A 22,743-nucleotide genomic window follows, 5' to 3' on the forward strand; every position below is an offset into this window, starting at 1 on the left:
TTTTGTCATGGGTTATTGTTCAGTAAATTTCTTGTATAGGAAATTATTACATTTTCCACCAATTGATGTGATAACCTTGAAGTTATCAAAATGAGTTTGGTTGCATTTGAATTAGAATGTTGAATTCTGTTTTTACCTACCGGTCCAATTGCAGTAGAATAAAGCTAAAACCCATCAACAATGGAATGAATGGATATCTCGTACTCTAGATAAAGAATAAGTCCATGTACAATGTAGCTTAATTATGATCAATCCATGCAACCTTTCCTTTAATTAACCACTAGCTGTACCGCTACATGACCGCCCTAGTTGTCTTCATTGCCAACATCAAGTTCATGAAGCTCTTTAGATTCAACCGTCGCCTGCTGATCCTGTCCCTGACCCTGAAGAACGCTGGCCAGGAGATCCTCTACTACCTGATCGTGTTTGGTATCGTCTTCATGGCTTTTAGCTCCATGGCCTTCAACATGTACAGCCCGTACCTGATCGGCTTCAGTACCTTTGGATCCACCATTGTCACCCTCTTCTCAACGATGCTAGGTAGGGAGATGTCTTCATCATTAATTACTTGTGTTTTTTTGTGTTCTGTAGGGTCAGTCAGGGCATAGCGTTGCCCCCCCTCCCCCGTCACTTTATATAGATTGACCACTCTTTCATCGTCTCTGTAATGTACTATCAATTCATCTTTGATGTGGCTATCTTTCTTTCCTCCTTTTTGTAGCATTCCACTATACTCACCACTTAACAATTTCTTTAATTATTTTAATATGTCTAAATAATCTCAGCTGGTCACTCTCTCTCTCTCTCTCTCTCTCTTTCTCTGCCTTTTATCTTAGACATTTCGGGAAAAGCACGCCCTCTTTAATAATAGATTCTTACCTGATAATACCTGGTACATATCTTTGGGGAGTAGCATGCTAATGTCTTTGTTGAGCTATGTTGCAAAGAATCACTAATCATTCGATTCCATGGATGGGTATTACTTTATTCAGCACTTTAATATCAGTTGCACCGGTTTCATGGTTTGTACGAAATATATAAATATAGTGTGCATGCTTTTCCTGAAATCAGAGATTGGTCTATAGTTTCATTGTCTTCTTCTCCTATGTTGTCATATTGATTTTGACAATGTCTTCATGGAGATGCCAAGGTCGAGGGTTCGAATCGTGACACGGCACTAATATTATTTGGCAAGATATACACCTCCACCCAGGTGTTAAATGGGTACCTGGTAGGATGCGGGTAAGCCTGAATCCGATGACCGGGGTAATAATATATCTGTTAAGCGCTTAGGCACATCGTTGGATCAATATATTGAGCGCTATATAAAAACAGAATATTATTATTATTATTATAGGAAAGTTCAAGTTTGCGGAGATGGTGCAGACTAGCCGTCACCTCGGTCCGCTGTTCTTCTTCTGCTACGTGATCATCGTCATCTTCATCTGCCTCAACATGTTCCTGTCCATCATCAACGAGGCTTTCACCAGGGTCAGACAGGAGAACGCCAAATCAGGCAACGAGCTGGAGATCATCGACTTCATGATGGGCCGCTTCAAGAAGTTTGTCGGGCTGACGCGGCAGCAAAACACGAGGCAGAAGAGCAAGGAGGAAGAGAAGGAGGAGAAGAAGCATTGTATTGAGGGTAGGTTAGGCGTTTGCCGTGACAGGATTGGGATGAAAGGGAACAAGGATGCTCAATAGGGCATCGTCAGTGGCATAGCAAAGGGCTGCGTGTGCTCCTCGAAACCCAGAAGAATGCACAAAAGATGACCTAAAGCCGTCGATCCTGTGGTTGCTTAATAACAGGCATTTAAACTTTCTTAGTAGTCGGGTAAAATAACCACCACCACATTCTACTAAACCCCCTTGCAATTTTCTCCACATGTGAGACAAGTGCCCTCCTCTCATAAATAGATTCATGATTTGTCACTGCAGGTATGAAGCATTTCTTAGAGGTCATTTGTGACTAAAAAAAGAAAAAGAAAAAAGCACACCAACAGCAAACTCGGCAGTATAGCACTGTGATTACATGCAATGTATCCCATATGGCATATGACATTAATCATTTATTTCTCAAAAAATTAATATCTCTTGCTATGACTATAGACTACTGTATCTTTCTGGTATGACTAACATCATTAAATGGTCATATGATTTTACAGCTGTACTAAAAAATCAAAACATGTCTGTGGAGCTGATATCCTTTTTGAGCCTACCTTTTTAAATATTTCTTGACATTTTGAATCACCCTCATACTAGATGACGACCCAGTTGAGGTGGGTTGCAAGGAGATGGAGACGAAGACGGAAGAGATGCTACTCCGCCTGGATACCTTTCTCAAGGAGAACTTATCACCGGATGACATCAAGCTCACCCAGAGAAAGATTGTAATCTCAGTATAGATTAACTCTTATCCTGCCATAATGAATACAGCCCAGTGCCAAAGAGGTAAACCCCCATTGTGCCAAGCCACAAATCCCCCCTGTGCCAAGTTTATTTTGAGATAATCTGATAATCGGATGGTGCGATCAATAGTGCGTTCAAAGCACTCAGCACAGTACAATGAGCATGAACAATAACTGCTATTACGAATGTGAGCATGCATGCATAAAGCAGCTAAGCTGTGGCTCGCCCTCGTGAATTAAGCAGCCAATCGATAGCGTGCTCGCGTGTACAAAGCACCATAACGGTTGCGTGCATGTGGCCTTATGGCAGGATATGAGTTGAATATCAGATGATGTGATTTTGTTTTTAGATTCACCATCAATGTATCATCAAAAGAAGACCATTGTTTTAGAGTAGATGACAAATCATGTTGGGAGGAATGTGGTTCTGCCACTTTACTATTAGATTACCCATTTATCTTGTATATCAAAGCGAAAGTTAGTGGTCTCTGAATAGATGACAAATCAAATCAATGTTGCTGTGGTCATGGTTTTATATCTGCTTGCAGATGTGTTCTATTTGGTCTCATATGTACATGTAATTAACTAAAATAAATTTTTAGTTCTTCTGATAATCATGTCAAGTTAATAGCCCTATTAGAGTTTGGATCGAACTGAATTTCAAGGAAATTATTCTTTTGATTTCAATAATTGTTTTAGTTTCAATGTATGGGGCAGCAAATTAACTTAGACTTGCCAGTTAGATAATCCATTAATATTTGATACAAAGGTCACCAAGAAAATGATTGTGGTCTTGGAATGGATGAAAAATTTAAAATTTATATGCTTTTGATTCGTTTTTAGATTAACCATTAAAGCCCCACTGCACTACTTGTAGCTACTGGCTTCCTCTATATAGAAAACAATGGCGGTGGCCGTTGGTCCCCCATGACCCTTTTTTTCTTATGTTCAATGAGAGCTGATTTGATGAGATAACCACCTGTCAGTGACCTCTCTGGGAGGTCTAATCCCTCCTGGCCAAACTAGTACAGACGGGCCTTAAGCTTCAATACCAAGCTTATCAAATGAAATGTAATGTTTTTAGTATTGATAAATCAAATCAATAAGATAATAACTTGGGTCTGTCCTGAAATACATGTATTCACACCATTAAGCCAAGGAGATACCAGCACTTAGCCCATAAGATCTTTGATAAACCCAAAATCATTGATATCAAGTTTGTTTAAAGAAATATTGTATTTAGATGAAGAAAACAAATCGATTTGACGTGGAATGGACTTTTTACTTTAATAGATTAACCATCAAAGTATACCTATCTCACCTGAAATATTTTGTTTAGCTAATATATATAAAATCAACTTTAAAAAAACTAACCTCGGCTGGCATTCTATTGTTTAATGGTTAATGAATGTGAAGACAGTGTCATTTTGGTTGCTATATGAAGTGAGGAAGTCATAAATAATAACATCTCAAACTGTGATCTCCTGTGTCAATTTACTTTTGCCTGACTGCATGTTTATTCAGCCATATTGGAGGGTGTGTCTATATATATGCCCTCTCTCAATATAAACATTATAGTCTCAACTTGTAGATCACGTAAACAGAATATATATTGTCACAAAGACGAGAACCCTCCACACTTTGACTTTATGTGCACCCTATTTCATGCAAACATTTACACATGCATTGACTAGTCTACTTTAAGTTATTTTTGTAAAAAAATGTAATACAGTCAAACCTGCTTTAGTGACCACCTGTCTACAAAGACCACCTGTCTACAAGGACCACATTTTTTGTTTCCTTTGAAAGTGGTTTCTCATTGAAACACGTATTAAAGCTAGAACCTGTCTACAAAGACCACCTGTCAACAAAGGCCACTCTTTGTGTTTCCCTTGGGTGGTCGCTATAGACAGGTTTGACTGTATCTCTCTGGGAAGTAGGAGGAAGTAATACTTGAAGCTCATATTTTGAATACAGCATAGTCACGTGATATCTCTTACATCAAGAACATGTTTGATGAGTGGTACACTTTTAATAATGCTTGATATTAGAAAGAAAACTGTTGTCTCAGCATTGATTAAAAATAAACTAGTGTTGATGTAGTATTGATGTTGAGTATATAGAGGAAGTCTGATGTACATGGAACAAGATCTGAGTTGGCACAATGTCTCATGTTACAAGGTAAAAAACACAATTCATTGATCCCAACCACTTTGTTATATCCAGATTTTTCAGTACTGTTAAACTACAATCTCAAGTGTGCCTAGAGAAATATTGTGGTGTCAATATAAATCAAAATGGTTTAGTGAATATCTCTCTTATAGTTACGCACGTTCCCATGTACATTCTATGTCTTTACATATTTAAAGTTTTTACGCATATATTCTGTTATTATCTTAGTAATGCATAATTGGTAAATTGTACTGTTTTTCTGTAAGGGAAACTTTGTAATTTACTTTGTAATTTCTTTCTAATCGCCTTTTCCTTGTCGTCTTACTTTCATCATTATTCCGGTTCTCCATGTCTTCACAGTTCCAACTGTTCCATTCTTCTCATTCCACTCCCTCCCTATCTCTCTCTCCCTCTCCCATCTTCCGCATGTCTTCCTGTTTTTCTTTCTAACGTACTTGACTCTCTCTCTCAACATCGTTCTCTCCCTAACCTTTTCTCTCACTTTCGGTAATTGTTTAATCATGTTTCTATGATAAATCCTTATATATTGTGTAGCTTTATAGACATTCAATGTGCATTACGGTTTGAAATTAAACAAATCTTCAGTACTTACTTGTTATAACTCAATTAATCATCCTCAATTTATATTTAAAATATGAATATTCCTCACTTAACAATGATTACAGAAGAAAAAAAATAATGCCGAATCTATTTTATTTGTTTCATCAATTTGTTTGCAAGTAGGGAATATGTAATTAGTTATGATCTACCCGACTGTGTATTATGTGTACTTGTCTATATCTAAGTTTGTTGAAATGCTTTTTAATACATGTAAAACTTGCAATGTAATTTAGCTTTCAGGCTACTATTTTGAAGTTGTCTAATAAAAAAACCATTTTACTACTACTACTAGTTGTGGTTGTGTTTATGTATTTGAGATAAACTATTGATCTTTGATACATTATACATTTACATTAAACAAGAGCAAGACCATATCATCAGGATAGATGGAAAATGAAATGCACTGTTCTTGTTAGCAGTTATGTATTGACAAAATTCACCATTAATCTTTGGCTGATATCAAAGAGTAGAGTGGATATAGGCATATAAGGAAATGCTCTGAATGCTGTTATATCATTCACATCTGAGTATCTTTCTCATTTGCTTTGTGTAGAGTGTATCTTTAATTATAATAAAGAGATGATAAAGCATATGGATCTGTGTTGCAGTTATCGTCTTTCACAACTCTGCATTGATAGCAAATTAAAAGAACCATCAAAGACAATACAGAATGAATGCAAATCAAATATAATACATGACCCATAGTTTATTGTAATCAAAATTTAAATCGTGAACATGATTATATTTTGACAAGGACCGACTTTTTCATATGGGGCGATATTTTAAAGTGAATACGAAACAAATAATACATGACCAATATTTTATTGAATTCACAACATATTATAAATATCATTCAATTATATTCAAAATGACTTATTGACGTATCATCACAGGTTTACATTTCCCAAAGTTGGCAAGGTAAAGAAAGAAGTTCCTATTTCAGGTGTACTAGTGACAATATACCAAACTCAACAAAAACAAATAATTCATGGCTGATATTTTATTATTTCACAAAATTTGGTTAATAATAATAAAAGTGCTTTCATTCAATAATTTTCAAAATATTTGTAATGACTTAAATAACTTGCTAAAAGATGAGTGGTACATAATTTATTTCAATTGGCAAGACTATTCTGGTAGAACAGTAAATTATTGCATTTAAATTCCTGTTTCTTAGAATGAATAAATATCCTTGTTGATTTGCAGCATGAACAATAAATAGCAATGCTGATCTCAAATTGTAGTCCATGCATGGTTATTTCTGTTCACTGATCTGGTAAATGCTGATACGTATGAGACGTGATCAAAACCCATCTTGGATCGACTTGTCCGTGACTGACATTTATCTGTGTTTTAATAAATGTTATAGATATAATTCCCTTTGGGATGCCATCATTAGAGATAGTAAAAAGAGATTGTCTTGTGAATGGAACATAAAAGATGTATATTTTGTGTTGTCAACCATATGCAGTCGATATTCGGCCCAGATAGCAGCAGACGCCGGAGCACCAGCAACACATAGTGCGCTCCTTAAAACTAGCGACCATTAAGCCTGCACCCACTGAACTGTACGGATTTTCCGCACAGTATATTCAGTATAGGCCTAGTAGCAGTTCAGTGTCACCGACCGGTTCTCTTATTGGTCGCTAGAACTACCCCGATACCCACTCCAGCAAAGCATAAAGACATTGCAGTCAGATTGGGCGTCTGTTACCCCTCCTTTGCCGGAAGAAAAAGCATAACAAATCATTAAAAAGCATGGAAATTTGTTTTAAAAATAAGAGGGCCCTTGTTACCGGTGCAGGAAAAGGTAAGTGAACCGTCCGACTATATGTGATTTGTGTTCTGCTGTTCAGAATTCTGTTTTGAGATGAGAGTTATACACTTAATTTTTCATTTCAGTCCGATACACTTGTATTGAAGTTGCTATTTCTATTGGAAATCTGAGTGTGAGACTGAGAGCGCGATGTGCTATTTGGTCAATGCTAATGTGTTGATGCGATGCTAGATAACCTCGCGCATCATAAGTTTATGAGTGGTGCTGTGATGATGATGTAGGTGGTGGTGATGGTGGTGGTGGTGGTGGTGGTGGTGGTGGTGGTGGTGGTGATGATGATGATGATGATGATGATGATGAAGATGAATGATGATGATAATAATCATGTACGATTAATTAACGATGATAATATATCAGCCATATAATGATGATGATAATTGTAGGCCTAATATAATGATGAAAGATGATCATGATAATAAATGTTATATCCCTCATGTATAGTTGTTTGCATTGCGATTGTACAGAGCACGAAAAAGGTATAGATAAGTACTATCTACCTTAGATAGTATAGTATTAATGACTGCTTTGAGAGAAATAGTTGTTTTTATACGCTCAAGGGAAGGTTAGAATTGTGCTATTACCCGAGGCGTGCCGAGGGGAATAGCCCAATTCTAACCTTCCCGAGAGCGTATAAAAACAACTATTTCTCGAATATTAAAGCAGTCATTAATACTTTTATATGCCAAAAAAAAAAGAAAAAAAAAAGAAAAGAAAAAAAAACTTTTGTCGAAGATGGGATTCGAACTCTTGCGTACCAAAGGTGATGTTACTAGAGTCAGCGCCTCAAACCGCTCGGCCAGCGCGCTATATCACCATGAACAGTAGTTTTTTTTAATATATACATTAAAATGAATTGAAAACGGCCTCGCGTGGTCGATGCTTCGCCGCTGCTCCATTAAACGGGCCCTTCTTTTACTTTTGCAATGCATATTGGCACGAACTTAGATCAAGATCTATCGGCAGATGTTGTTTTTTTGTTTTTGGAAGTTTATTTTCGTCTTCATGTCAACAATGCAAGATAAAATTGTCGGTAAGATCGATCGAGATTCAATTGTATTGAAATTACCGACCAATTCTTCGCACACGTATGGTATCCTCGATCGCTCAGACCATTTTTTAACATGTAAACCTATGGGGTAACCATGGAGACTGACCTATTTTCCCAATAACCATGGTTATTGGGATTTTGAACTGTTTTTTAACCATGGTTACCGGGAATTTTCGGGAACAGTTAAAGTTTATGAATGCAATTTCGACCAGTCAGATTGCTGGATTATTTAAGTGAGGTATATAATACTTATTGTAAAGTAATTTTTTGCTGCTACCACACTTGCCCACCCTTGCCCATTGAATACGCATAGCAAAGTAGGTTACGCGAAATGTCAAAGTCAATGTCAATGTCAAAGGAGCGCGCATCGACTGTATTATATGTATGCATGTTGCGCTTTGTAAAATCTAGCTGAAGCTAAACTGTCTGCAGAATAAGTTATTATTATTATGTAAAATTCACTTTAAATATACCTTATTGCCGATGTGGGATATAAAACAAATATTAACCTCCTTTACTCGGGCAATGGCTACAAACTATCATCGCCTCTGTGATCTCGGGGCTACCATCTTCCCTTGCCTTGCGGCTCGGGAAGATAGTAGCCCCGAGATCACCTTGGCGATGATAGTTTGCACCATTACCCTCGTAGTCGATTAATATTTGCTTAATAGCATAACCTCACAGAATAACTTTGGTTGTTTTGAGAGATTTATTGCATACTTGTCCATCGGCCATCAATCTACAAGATTCCCCACCAAAGTGCATGAGAAAGCAATGATAAAGCAAGAAAAAAAGTAGCTTTTCAGCAAGATCGACATGGGCATCGCCATTTTCTTGATTGCATGCCATACTATGTGGAGTCGTTTATCAACTAAATGTATTCAAATTTATGGATGCTTCTCTACCAGTTTGTGTTGTTGAATCATTTCATCCACCTGCTATTATCCTTTGTACTCCAATTGCCAGAATGCAAATTGTATACAAAAAGTTGGTGCTGTTCTGGGGTGAAGGTTTCACATAATTAAAATAGATTTTTCAAATGCTATTTTTAGTATTTTTAAATAAATGAGTTACAATTGTTACCCTATTGATATTATATATTTTTCACCAAAAGTACATGTTTGTAACTTGTAAGATTTAGTGCACATCAAAAGGCAGGAATTCGTCTCATTTTACAGAATATCTACACTTATTCATTGGGGTTAGTTCCCGTTTCAAAAGGGCCTACATTGCTGAAGGCCCTAGTCTATAGTGTTAGTTTGTAGCACTAAGTGAATCAACTTGTAGTCTTGTGCCAAAACAATCCACTCATAAATGCATGTTACATAATGTATGTATATGATCTGACCTTTGCTATGTTCATGTCCCTGACTTTCATGCAGGAATCGGTAGAGGAATTGCAGTGGCACTAGCGAAGTGTGGAGCATCGGTGACTGCTCTAACTAGGTCACAGGCCGATTTGGACACATTGAAGCAAGAGGTGCATAATGTTTGAAGTTCTCATCCCAAGAAATAAGTAACAAATTTCAAACAAGTTTTGCAGAAAAGGACCTGTCTACTTTTGTAACCTTAAGTCAGATCTCTAAGAAAAACATCTAACAAATAATAATAAAGTATTAACAAATTGCCTACTTCTGTAACCTTGAGTCAGATTAATAAGAAAAACATCTAACAAAGAATAATAAAGTATTAACAAAACAACAAAATATCCTGAAAAAAAAAAAAAAAATGTATGTTGATGTTTTTCTTTTTAAGTAATAAGTTAAATGATTTAACCCCAGTAGATATTTTTATACGGTTATGACCTCGGATTTATTTCCCTACTAGAAAAAAAAGTTACCTTTGCAGTTCTAGGAACCTTCAATTACATTTGTCACTATGATTATAATTATGATTTCTGATATGTTTCCACTTTCCACTGTATTCTAATTGCATTTCACTGTCTGTCCCCTGATCATTGTTTGTGCAGGTGCCTGGCATTGAGACAATATGTTTGGATGTGCACGACTGGGATAAGACCAATGAAGTACTATCACCCTTACCTCCTTTTGACCTCCTTGTTAACAGTGCTGGCGTCTCCAGTGGAGAGTCCTGCCTAGAGGTCTCGGCAGAGGCCTATGACAAGTAAGGCTCCTTCATATTTTGTCTGTTAAAGGGATTGGGTAACTTTGCCTCAGATTCTGAAACAAAATCCTGGATTTAGCTCATGCTGCAATGACAATTCTAAATCTTTAGGTCAGTCAGGAACCCCATGACTTTTACAAGCTGATCGCCTGTCTGATTATCAAGATATTTATGATTGAAAATCGAAATAAAATTTTGCGTTTGCCAAAAGGTTTTCAGAACACTACAGTCTATTGGGGAAAATTAGTATGGTAAAACTGGTCACTCAAAGATTTTTACTTTGTTGAGGCAATTTTTGATCATTTTGAAGCGCAGTGTTTTTAAAGCTTCAATATTAGACCATATCACTGACAGTGATAACACGTAGGGCCATGGATCTCAGATTTAATATTGTTAAACGATTCCTTTAAGGGCCAAAATGGGAATTTTCTGCAGTGTTCCCTGTTTATGCCTCCGTTACGAAGTAGCCGGAGGCATTATGTTTTCGGGTTGTCCGTCCGTCCGTCCCGTTCTCGTGATCGCGTTATCTGAAGAACCGATCTTGAGAGCCAATGAACTGAGTAGATGTTAGGGTCATGAGGTCAAAGATCAAAGGGTCATATATGTATATGAGAAATTGCTTGTAATCACAATATTCTGAGAACCTGTTAATGGATTACAATTGAACTTGAATTTGAAAAATTTCTTCTGTTTTGGTTTGTAAATTGCTCTATGACGGAGGCATCATTTCAACTGCGCGCAGTCGAAGTTCCATCTAGTCTAAGTAATTTGTTAAAACTTTTCAATACTGTTTTGTGGTCTATATGCTACTTATTCAGCTAAATCTGGAACCCGTCTTAGAAAGAATTGCGATTGATCAAAATCAATTGCAAGTCCTTTAATCAATCACAAGTTTGCAGTATCCTATCTCTTATATACACAGTTGTGATGATATCAACTCTTTATAAGACAGGGCCCTAACCCTCGGTCTAAACTCCTGTTTAACGAGAGGATAACTTTGACCTCAGACTAATGTTCTTTGTTCAACCCAATCTTTGACAAAAGGCCTTATTCATCACTCACCCTCATAGTTGCATGCATTTTAGTCTCAATATCCTTTCATTGTTTGTTCATTTTTTAGAAAAGTGTACCTTTCTATATAGTTTGCTATAGTTAGGAGTAAAAAGAGTTACTGATTTAGTTTTACTATAAGAAAGGGACTAATTCATCTTTAAAAAAATGATTACTATGAAATTTTACAATTCATGGAATGATAATGCTTCTTTATATCTTTTTGTTTTTAGTGTTATGATGATAAATCATCGAGCGATTCTTCAAATCACAAAGGTGAGTTCGACTAATGAATAATTTGGCATGTTTTACTTTTAAGTGCATCATTATAATGAATGTTTGAATGCATGAATTTATTTACAGTGTTTTTTTCCAATATTTAAGATGTACAAATTTGCAGAGAATTTCAGAGAGAAACGGGGTGGACTGGGAATAGACGGTTAGGAAATAACAGAGAAACTATTAGCAAAGTTTACATGAAAATTGTTTTTTATAAATGTGACTTTATAACTTGTCTCCTTTTCTCTCCCTTTATCCTGCATGATTTCTCCCCCCCCCCTATTCATTCATTTTGCAGCATATTAACATGGAAGGATGAAAACCAAGCTTATCATAATGATATAATTCTTTCCTTTATAATTTCAATTCTGTCTAGGTACGTGTATATACAATTCAATTCAACTCACTTAAATTCAAATAGATTCAATTTATTTTATTTTCATATAAATTGAATAAAAAGAAAAATCACAATGACAATAACATTAGAAGAGAAAGTAACAAGTATAGTTTACACAAACAAATTTAAATATGGTGGGTTTTGCAAAGATCACAGGTCTATCAATTGCAAAGCCGATTACAAAAATTATGATATTGGTATATGTATATACATGTATGAAACAAAGCCACAAAAACCCCCACAAAGTATGTACTCAATGGTACAATGAATACTAAATCTTTCCTTATCAGCAGATCTGACATTGGAGAAAATGGACTCTCACTCAACTCCACATCTTAATCCACACTATAGATTTTCCCCTAATACCAACCGCACACTACACGATCGTCATGCGATCCGATTTTCAAAGAAATGGCAATTGCATGAGATGAGAAATTGAAACAAACATAATATTCCTGATTTAGCTTGTAAATAATGATAAGAAACCTAAAAACTGAAATTTTAGTGCATCAAATTCTTCTCGTCAAAATAAAAAGTGAATCGGCTTCAAATCGTAGATAATCGCACTGTTGGTTTGATGTCGCTATATAATTCTGTGCAGATTAAGCTTTTTCTTCCAAGAAAGCATGAAATCCCTTTAAATTTTGATTTTCTTGATAATATGACTATGCAGATTGTTGGTCATTGATATTTTACATGTTTGAATGTTTGTATCAAATGCTATTGAAAATTCTTCGAAAATCGGATTGTTGTCAGATCGTATAGTGTGCGGTGGGCTTAACTCTCATACAAAATGTAGATTTACCTCAATACTTGCATGAAGATGAAATTGAGTACATTCCTTCAGAGGTTTTCCAGCTGAATACTGTTTTCATTTTGAAAATCCCTTTTCCACTTATATCTCTCCTTAAAAAAAAAAAAAATAGATTGTAGCAAAAGGAATGATCGCAAAAGGTGAGGGTGGTTCCATAGTGAATCTTTCTAGCATTGCCAGTCTACAGGGACTCACCAACCATGCTGTATATGGTGAGATACATTGTATAGAGTACCGAAGCTGTGACGTCATAAAAATCTATTTTTAGAATTTCTCAATTTTTTCTTCATTTTCCGAACGAACATAAAAAATAATGTCCAAATGTCGAAAACCAATTGAATATGTTAAATATTGGCTGAGATATGACCATCTGAATAAAGATACTCCCCATAGGAACTCAGTGTTATATGCTCTGGCTCCTAATGGTTAGGAGCCAGAGCATATAACACTGAGTTCCCATAGGACATATATTCATTCGGATGGTCATAACTCAGCCAATATTTAACATATTCAATTGGTTTTCTACATTTGGACATTATTTTTGGTGTTCTTTCGGTATATGAAGAAAAAATTGAGAAATTCTAAAAATAGATTTTTGATGACATCACACTTCACCACTCTATACCGTATTGTGCTATTTTATACGATTAGGGCATCTTATGGGATTTTTTAATAAAAGAGATGCACATGTATATTTGTCAGTAAGTTTCTGTATAATGTAGAGCAAAAGGGAAATCTGCAAAATATGCACATGAAGTATGAAGTGCTTGGCATTACTGCAGATTAAATGTTTTTAAACGGTCCAATGCATATGATGAAGTCCATTGCTATTTTTCTAGGAAATTTACAGACTAAAACTATGTGTACATCATTTAGATCACGGTTTTTTTAGTAGGAGATAAAGACTTTATATCAGTTTTGTACACTAATATTTTTTTCGTCTCAATGACTTGATACGCTCGAGGATGAAAGCTAGAACTTGTCATTGGGTATTGAATAAATGTAATCTTTAACTATTTCATATTTCTTTATCTTTATGTGAGTTTCTTCCCACTTACTTTTATGTCCGTTGTATTTGCAGCATCATCCAAAGGGGCTTTGGATTCATACACAAAGGTTGCTGCCTTAGAACTGGCAAAACACAAGGTAAAACTTATTTCTCCACATTAAAATTTTTGGTGTTATTTTTATAGTTGTAAGATTGTAAGCTTACAAATATGAGTATGTATCAGAAAGAGAGATCCTTGCATGCATCTGTTTCAATTGCCACATAAAAATAAAGTTCCTTTTTATTCCTCCAATTTTTGGAGTAAAGAGCTTAAAATGATAGTTTTTCCAAATGATTTTTCGCAATTGGAACTTTAATCCAGACTGTAATTAGGTACCTCTGTTTTGGTCTTTCATAGCATTGTATGCATGCATTGAGTCAAACATTTTCTCAATTAACACTTTTATGTTTTTATGAAAGTCTGTACAATGTCTTGTGGAAAATTGTCCCTTTTTATAGCCTTAAAAATGATTTCACTAAGAAAATAGTGCTTGCATGTCCTGTCCTTCTTTTCCAAAAAAGTTCAGCCCCCCAAAACTAATGTATTATAATACTGCAAGCCCTGCGGTTATCTTGTAATCAGTTAGGCATTATATAAAAAAAACTTTAATAATATTATTATGATGCATTTCTTTTGGCCTTAGATTCGAGTGAACTGTGTGAACCCTACCGTCGTACTGACTCCTATGGCCAGGAAGTTCTGGGACCAAGGTGAGATGAGGGATGCAATGATCAACAGGATACCACTGGGCAGGTTCCTAGGTAAGTCGCACCCTCTTTAAAGGGTAATCCAACTCTTGTAATAGCTTCATTTGTATGAAGGCAGAAAGATCAGAGAAACAGAATAGAGCGAGTTTAAAATAGATAGAAGTTATACGCCACTTCATCACAGAGACGTTATCGATTCAAATTTATACCATTATGCTTCTCTGATTTTTCTGCTTTCCTATAGAGTAGGTTGCTATCAAGGTTGGATTTCCCTTTAATAGCAGTCATCGTTTGGTATTCTAATTTCACTGACTTGTTTTCTTTAGGGTATAAACTAAAGATGCCCCAAAAGACTAATGCAATGCTAAATGGTGCATAATTGTTGCAAATCATGAATTTATCACATAGAGGTACGACTTCATTGCCAGGATATGGAGCTGGTAAATACATGTATTACCTTAATTTGGCTTTATATTACCTAAGCTTTCATTCAAGTATGTCAGATAAGAAATTTTAATTCACCAACATCACTTATTCTCACGGCCTTTGCGTCCTTGACTCATCTTTTCGTGCCACTGCATTTCACTATGAAGCTACCTACATGTTTAGACAAAGAATATTTGTTTAACTTGTGTGTTGCATTATTGTTCACATACACAGGATTTGCTGGAATAAATGATTACCGTAATGTCTTTACCAATGTGGGATTGTTTAAAAACAAATTGGCAACTCTGTGATTGATGCAAACAGTTCTCCATTTGTTTGTGCTTGAAATAAGAAAAAACATTTAAATAATGTTGTGATTAGTGATGAAAGAACAGATCTCCACTATTTCAGAGAGGGGATGTGTAGCAAACATGTTTACAATGAAATGATTCGGATAAAGGCATGATAAAAGTATTTCCTTTAAAGCATATCTGCACTAGTTTGGCCAGGAGGGATAAGACTTCCCTGCATGGTAACTGGCAGGTGGTTATCTCATCAATTCAGCTTTCAATTTACATAAGAAAAAGGGGATCATGGGGATCAACAGGTACCACTTAAGCATTGTTGGCTGTATAGAGGGTGCAAGTTGCTACAAGTAATGCAGTCCCGCTTAAAGAAAAGTGAAAATAGTGAACTTCGTAGTCCAAAAGCAGGCAGAGCTTCTCAAAAGGGGTATTTTATAGATTTGTTTATATCATTCTAGAGGAATTTACTTTTTTCTTCTTTTATTTTTCTCTCTCCTACAGAAATTGAGGATGTTGTTAATCCAGTTATCTTTCTGCTCAGCGACATGAGTGCAATGATAAATGGTATCACAATGCCTATTGATGGAGGTGCTTCAGCAGCCTTAGTCTAGGGTAGGGCTTAACTCTTTGAATGCCAGACTAAATTCTGTTCCATTTTGATGTGTGTGAATTAGGTGCAAATACCATCAATGGCACTGTAGGGCTTACAGGGGAAGTCAACCTGATATTAAGTAGGTTTTGATAAAAGCAGAACAATGAGAGAAACAATTTAGTGAAAGTTGAAGCAATTTCCAATTAAAAATAGGAAAGTTATGAATTTTTGAAGTTGTCATCAGTGAAACACAAATTGGCTACAGTGTGATGTATCTTGCAAGGTCCTCCCCAATTTTCTCTGTACAGAAAATTTCATAAGTTCTCATTTTCTTAGTTTTTGATGACGGAAAAGATTTGTTTCATACAGGTGTCGTTTAAACTCATTTATGCAATAATTATATGTAGGGTGAATGTATAATTGAATATTTTCCGAAGGGCGATATAGATTTTTAATTTTTGTATTACAGGGGAAATGGGAGGGGAGCTTGCAAGATACATCTTAGAGTTGCCAATTTGTGTTTGATTGGTTGCACCTTCAAAAATTCATAATATTTGTTTTTTTTTCAATGGGTTTTTGCTCAAACTTTTGCTGACCTGTTCCTCTCACATTTCTGCTTTTAAATAATCCAACTTAATATCAGGGTGGACTTCCCCTTTAATTACCACCCATATTCTCTGCATTCTACATGAACCTTTGGCATCACGATGCAACTCTGCAATCACTACCAATGATCTACCTCTCAATTCCATTTCATGATGGATCCTTGTTCAGATATGAGGTGGTGTTTTTGTTTTTAAATAATGGCGTAAGTTTAAAATGCTTAACTTTTTTGTATTTCATAAGTACAGAGCTCAGTGAGTAAATGTAGAAACTATGAGTTGCCATTTATTTACAGGTTATTTTTTTTTATTTTAAAGTACTGTGGTTTACTACTTCATATCTGAATGAGCATGTAATGTGAGTCAGAAAATTCAGATTTGCTTTAGAAGAATATATTCTAGAATTTCCTTTCAGCAATTATGTAAATGATGAGAATAAGGTCTGGGAATATCATGGTTATTTTTATATACCCGGTAGATGTAACATCTACATTTGAGACAATTCCATGAAGATGAATTTCATCATATTTTTTTTTCAGCTTAGTTAGAATTACATTTTGCAGACAGTTATGTACATTATATTCAAGATAATAAATTGCCTCATTTAATTTTTTTTAAATTTAATATAGATGTAATGTCTATATGTGGGAAAATTCCCTGAGGAAGCATTTCAGTATACCCGGTAATACTAGATGTGCCTTATTTTTTCAATTCTTTGAATTTATATACAGTGTTATGAGCATAAAATTTACCGGCCCAAATGCATACCCATCCATTTATTTGTCATACACCAACATTTCAACGTATGAGTTACAACTGTACATGATACATATCTTTATCACCAGTCAAGATTATTTTTTGTTAAGGAGATTGGTTTATTTGCCTGTTTCATGTAGTGAAATAGCGCCATCTTACATGCAACAATACTTGTGGGGATTGTAATGTTCCCGTGAGCTGTAGATTCATTATGAGGGTGTTTGTTTGTATGTATTAGTGGCAGATTCAACATGATGAATTAAAAGGTTTTGCATATAAATACGAGATTAACTGACATATCAGGGTTTCCTGTTTCATCACTAGTAAAAGAAATCATGAATAGAATGTAATCTTGTTATTAATATCCATAACACTGTGATTACAAAAATTCATATGAATCATGCGCTCATGCTCTTAAAAGAGGAGCCCTTATGAAATGGGGGTTGGGGGTTACATTTTTTTTGAAGACCCTTTTATTTAAAGTCTCCAGATTATTCATTATCTGTCCAATATCCCGATAAAAATGTCTCAAAAATCAGACTTTTAGATTAAACCAGAATAATGTTAAATTTAGGCTGGCTTTGTTCACATGCATTAATGGTTGTTGGTTGTAGTTCTAAATTAATCTGATCATATCATGATAATTGAAATTTAAAAGAATTTTGTTACAGTTTTAAGTAAATTAATGGTGTTAAGATGGCCATCACTGCCTTAGACTATTCTGATTTAATGTCAGTGAAAATTGATCTCCTTGCCAAAAAAAGAAAGTTTGCATAAAAATATATCACCCTATTACAATTACACCATGTATTGTCAATGTCTTGCTATCATGTGAAACATGGACAGTATTGTTATATTCTGTGATTTCCAGTCTTGAATGCACAAAGAGTATATTTTATTAAATGTAATAGACCTACAAAATCCGTCTGAATGTCTGCAAAAGTAGTATGGACCTGAAGAAATGTTTTCCACCCAATAAATCTATGCAATCACAGTTTTAATGAGAAATTACCAAGAATGCGGAAATGTGTCAAAAATTATCTGCATAATTTGTATCTTTAAATGTACCGGTAAGCTTATCTTATTGACACACGCTTGTACTTGTCTGGGATAAGTGTCAGGGAACCAAAGGCATTTAGCACAGGGGACTGTTTTATTGGAATATTAGCATTTGAGTGTAAACAGCAAGCTTCGAGCTACATAGTCCATGATTAGCCAGATAACGAACATAGGGATAATTACTACAATAGATCATTTTCGTAATGTAATCAAATGTAATGAACAAATCTTTGTTATGTGCCATGTTGCAAATAATTGTATTCCAATAGTCTGAATGCAAATTGCATACTTTATGTATTGTTAGGTACACAGGCCCTAATGCTTGTCCTACCTAGCAACAATTAATGTTTGCAATTCGCATTCTAACTATTGAAATACAATTATTTGCAACAGGTGAATGAAATAATTTGTAACATGGCACTTAACATAGATTTATGTTTTAAATTTGATTACATTATGTAATAGTCTATTCAATAAACTCATTCCAACCCACTACACACAATGAGAAGATGGTTACATTTACCCCCCAAAATGCCCTGAAATCATCATGAAGGAGGGATATCAGAAAGAAGGTAATTCAATATTTTGTTTGTTTAATGAAATACAGTTATCAACTAAATTATTCATACCCTTACCAGGTTTTGTAATTATTTCATGTCTGTTTAAAATTGATTTGTCCTAATTTACGTTTCTTACGAATGAGACCTATTACAGTATTAAGCTTACACCTAAAAGTATTAAACAAAGGCCTACATTCAACCGGTCCACCTTTAACTCTTGAGTTACGAAAAATGCATCAAATTTACAAGGGACATGAATAATGTAGTTGTTAACTGTATGACAATCATAATTTTAATAATCTTTACATTAAATTATTTTAAGTTCTATCTTGTAATGTTATAATTACTTCCTTTTGATTTTCTGAATATCATTGAATTGACTTTTATTCAAAGTTTATTGGAAATAAAAGTGCAGTCAATGGTAGAAATGCAGAAGTGTACAATGACAACCTTAAAATATAACAAGTACATATATACGTATATTGATTATATGGTTTAGCATAGAGAGTATAAGTGAGAAGGTTCAATTGAACATAGAATACAAACAAAAATGCGTTGGAATATATTCCTGCTGGTATCTAACTCAGTTACAGTTACATACAATGATATCCTACTGGTATATGAAGTACCGATCCAAGAATGATAAAGACCTATGTGATACCATTTTGAATACAAAAATTAATAAGGCTGATTAACTCAGTTAACAGAATAAATATTTTACTTTACTGTGTATCTTCAAATATGAAGTAATGGAACAAGAAAGCAAAATAATAAAATAAATATATATATATATATAGTTTTTACTTGGAAATACAGTAAGCTTTACGAGATAAAGCTGATCCTGTTGTGTACTATAATTGTGACTGGAAATTAAAAATATGCTGAGTATTAATAATTTGTGAGAAAGAGAAAGAATTTACATTAAGCAAAAGTTATTTTTGTAAATACAATAAAGTAAAAGACCAGATAACAGCATCCACCAGTTTTACTGTATTAATCATTTTCACCGTTCCTCTACAGTTGTCGATTTACATGTATAGACCTGCAACATTTTTTTTTTTTTAGGGGGGGGGGGGTCCTCACAGATATACGGGGAATGAATTCACATCCATTTGTATACACGTACAGAATACTTGAATGGAAATATTTTAATTCCTGCATTTTCACAAATCTCTGCAGAGGATATAGTATATTTCTCAATATCTTAAGTATGTACTTTAAAAATATACTTCAAAAATTACCTAAAAACCGAATGTAAGTGATTGTTAAGAGACCTATAAGAACAATATATATTTTTTTAAATTGTGGGTGATGATGATAAATACATACTAATCAGACAGTGCATGAAGTCGTAAGAAGTGTGGCACATTGATACCAATACCAATATCATTATGAATATCATGATAGAAAGGGAGAAAGAAAAAAAAGGGGAAAAAGAGAAAATGATAACAACAAAGGATACTTAAACAAAGAGAAATAGGGGGATTTAGAGAGAGAGAGAAAGATTGATTGATTGATTGATTGATTGATTGATATTTTATTTTTTATTTTAATTTAATTAATTAATTTATTTATTTTATTTTTTATTTATTTTTATTTATTTATTAATTTTTTATTTTTTTAAATTTTTTTTTTTTTTTTTATATTTTTTTTAAATTTATTTATTTATTTATTTATTTTTTTTTTTTTTTTGGGGGGGCATGAATACAGAGATGAATAGTTTAATTAGGAGAGAAAAAGAAAGGAGTATCGTGTGCCTGAGAAGATGTTTTCGTGGATTCATTCTTTTCGGCTGTTAAGCACCAGGCGAGTTCAAGCGATGCAAATAAAGGTTTATTTTTATACAAATCTATCTGCAAACAAGATATGCGTATTTGATTTTCTGCCTACTTGATTATTTGAATCCGAGAACGTAATCACCTTTTTAATACATTTTCCTAGACCATCGTTGCCAGGGAAAAAATACTCGGGGGCGGCGGGCGATTTCGCCCCGGAAACACCGAAAATAGACCAAAAATCCGATTACGGGGGCGACATCAAAAAAGGAAATGATCTCAAATCGCTCCGTAACGATAACGAGCGGCCGCTCTCTACTAGCTACGTATGCATTATGTGCATGATTCATTGCTCTATTTTCTTCAATTTAGGTAAAACGATTAACAAATAATATGGCAAAGTTCAAGAAAGGGGATCACTGTGTTATAAATGGCATTTCTTTACCTTGAAAATCTATGAGGAAGATAACTCCGCAGTATATTTACCAAACTGAGATCAAAGAATGCCTAGGCGACCGATCTTTGAACAGTGCGTATGAAAAAAGTGTACCCAACTTTGGTAGCTCCTAATTAAAGAGTTATAAGCTGTGTGACCTTTAATATTTTTTTTTATTGTAAAGCAGGACTAATGCCCTGCCTAATAATACCAATTTCATAGTTGTGCTGCCAAGTATTGTCAAAATCCTCGTGTACCATCAAGTTTGGACTGAAGCATGAATGTCGGTCAAAGGTCATTCTGTGTTTGCTATCTCATTCCAAAACAATCGCTCCTTTATTGACATTTACTATTAGGCAGTTGAAAGAAAAAAGTGTTAACATTAACCCAAACTCAAAGAAATGTTTATCACAAGCAAAATGTATGATCTTCTCTTGGTTAGGATGATGACAATCTTGCCTTCATTCGTAACCTTCTTATTGAGTGATACATTATGTATAACGTTTATTAGCGATGTTATCTATTTTTATGAAAGTCTATTGTCAATTTCTTTGATATTTATCATCATGAATGTTTTTTTTCTTGCATTTGGGTTAAGTAACCTTTGAGTTTTCGATCGCTATTCGTAATGAACACCTTTTGCCCCTTATGCGCGTGAAATGGCGCAGTGGACAAGTGAGCAGAGAGAACTTAGATATCATGAGACAAGAAGTTTTTTTTTTCTTTTTTTTCTTTGTGTGTTTTATTGAACAATCAAAAAATAATCACAGTATTTACAAGTTATTATAAAAACATTACAAAAAAGCAGTAAAACGCAGATCAAAACCTCACGAATAGTAAATTTACAACATTTACAACATTATAAAACAGGATTATAAGACAAACTTCCATTTTTTTAAGTGCAAGGGCAGTTTGTTTTTCTTTTTTGCAATACGATATTCAAGATCTTTATTATAGCCAATGTAAGTTCTGAAACCCTGAAAATTGGGTATTTTACTTTGAAATTTGCATAAATAATGAGACAAGAAGTTAGTAGGCTTTTACAAATAATTAAAGGTTATTTTGTCGATTAAAACAAGATTCTGTGAAAGCCTAGTTACATTGCATCAGTTTAAACAACGAAGCAATTGATGTGTACGAGGCACAATTTAACTTTCGAGGATAGGGGCGATTTCTTCTGATAAACAGGTCACGTCTGAATACTGAAATAACGAAATGTTAAACTCTTTGGCCCGAATTCACAAAGCAAGGTTTGAGCTCAGACCAAGGTTTGAGCTCAAACCTCCTTTTGTTCCGCCAAACCTCCTTTTGTTATTTACAAACCAGGTTTGTCAATCCCGATTCTTCTTTAATCTTATTAGTACATCTAAGTAAGGAAGGATTTTGATTATTTTCTTTCACTGTTGTTTCGATCAATTTCGCATGAATCAACTCGAAATAATTTAAAACCAAAATGAACATGACATAGGCTATTCAACACGTACTGATGGGTAACGGCTTCATATAATAACCCTTTTTGGCAGGGTTTATAAGTGTTGTTCCTATATGGATAACCATTGTACGGTAGGGCCCTGGCGGATTTGGGAGAGGGCACAACCGGGCTTCGCTCCTTTTGAAACTCAAATAGCTCAAATTCGAACTCCGAAAGATACCACTTCGTTTGGTTAGTTTGGGAGTATTTGCAATGATAAATATCTAAGTTCAAACCTAACACATATAATGAAAC

At 34.6% G+C, this 22,743-nt stretch overlaps 2 protein-coding genes across 2 annotated transcripts; both read left to right on the plus strand.

Annotated features, from left to right (window-relative positions):
- Window positions 1–285: 285 nt before the first annotated feature.
- Window positions 286–2,978, plus strand: LOC115926639 (polycystin-2-like). Its single transcript, XM_030991578.1, has 3 exons — window positions 286–540; window positions 1,358–1,645; window positions 2,263–2,978. The coding sequence occupies exons 1-3, from the start codon at window positions 297–299 to the stop codon at window positions 2,403–2,405; spliced, it is 675 nt and encodes a 224-aa protein (XP_030847438.1). The 5' UTR covers window positions 286–296; the 3' UTR covers window positions 2,406–2,978.
- A 3,871-nt stretch (window positions 2,979–6,849) lies between these two features.
- LOC115926641 (L-xylulose reductase-like) lies at window positions 6,850–19,781 on the plus strand. The gene is made up of 8 exons (XM_030991587.1): window positions 6,850–7,011; window positions 9,469–9,566; window positions 10,056–10,210; window positions 11,494–11,536; window positions 12,863–12,962; window positions 13,832–13,896; window positions 14,443–14,560; window positions 15,739–19,781. Exons 1-8 carry the CDS (start codon window positions 6,960–6,962, stop codon window positions 15,846–15,848), a joined length of 741 nt encoding a protein of 246 aa, XP_030847447.1. The 5' UTR covers window positions 6,850–6,959; the 3' UTR covers window positions 15,849–19,781.
- Window positions 19,782–22,743: the final 2,962 nt, after the last annotated feature.

The sequence above is a fragment of the Strongylocentrotus purpuratus genome, unplaced genomic scaffold (assembly GCF_000002235.5).
Source record: "Strongylocentrotus purpuratus isolate Spur 01 unplaced genomic scaffold, Spur_5.0 spur5_contig_845, whole genome shotgun sequence".
Taxonomy (NCBI): Eukaryota; Metazoa; Echinodermata; class Echinoidea; order Camarodonta; family Strongylocentrotidae; genus Strongylocentrotus; species Strongylocentrotus purpuratus.

Excerpts from the sequence above, each read along its gene's own strand:
- LOC115926639 (XM_030991578.1), top strand. The coding sequence starts at position 297 with ATGACCGCCCTAGTTGTCTTCATTGCCAACATCAAGTTCATGAAGCTC. Across the intron at positions 541-1,357 it reads CCTCTTCTCAACGATGCTAG|GAAAGTTCAAGTTTGCGGAG; the intron begins GTAGGGAGATGT and ends TTATTATTATAG. Across the intron at positions 1,646-2,262 it reads GAAGAAGCATTGTATTGAGG|ATGACGACCCAGTTGAGGTG; the intron begins GTAGGTTAGGCG and ends CCCTCATACTAG.
- LOC115926641 (XM_030991587.1), top strand. The coding sequence starts at position 6,960 with ATGGAAATTTGTTTTAAAAATAAGAGGGCCCTTGTTACCGGTGCAGGA. Across the intron at positions 11,537-12,862 it reads CGATTCTTCAAATCACAAAG|ATTGTAGCAAAAGGAATGAT; the intron begins GTGAGTTCGACT and ends AAAAAAAAATAG. Across the intron at positions 14,561-15,738 it reads ACCACTGGGCAGGTTCCTAG|AAATTGAGGATGTTGTTAAT; the intron begins GTAAGTCGCACC and ends TCTCTCCTACAG.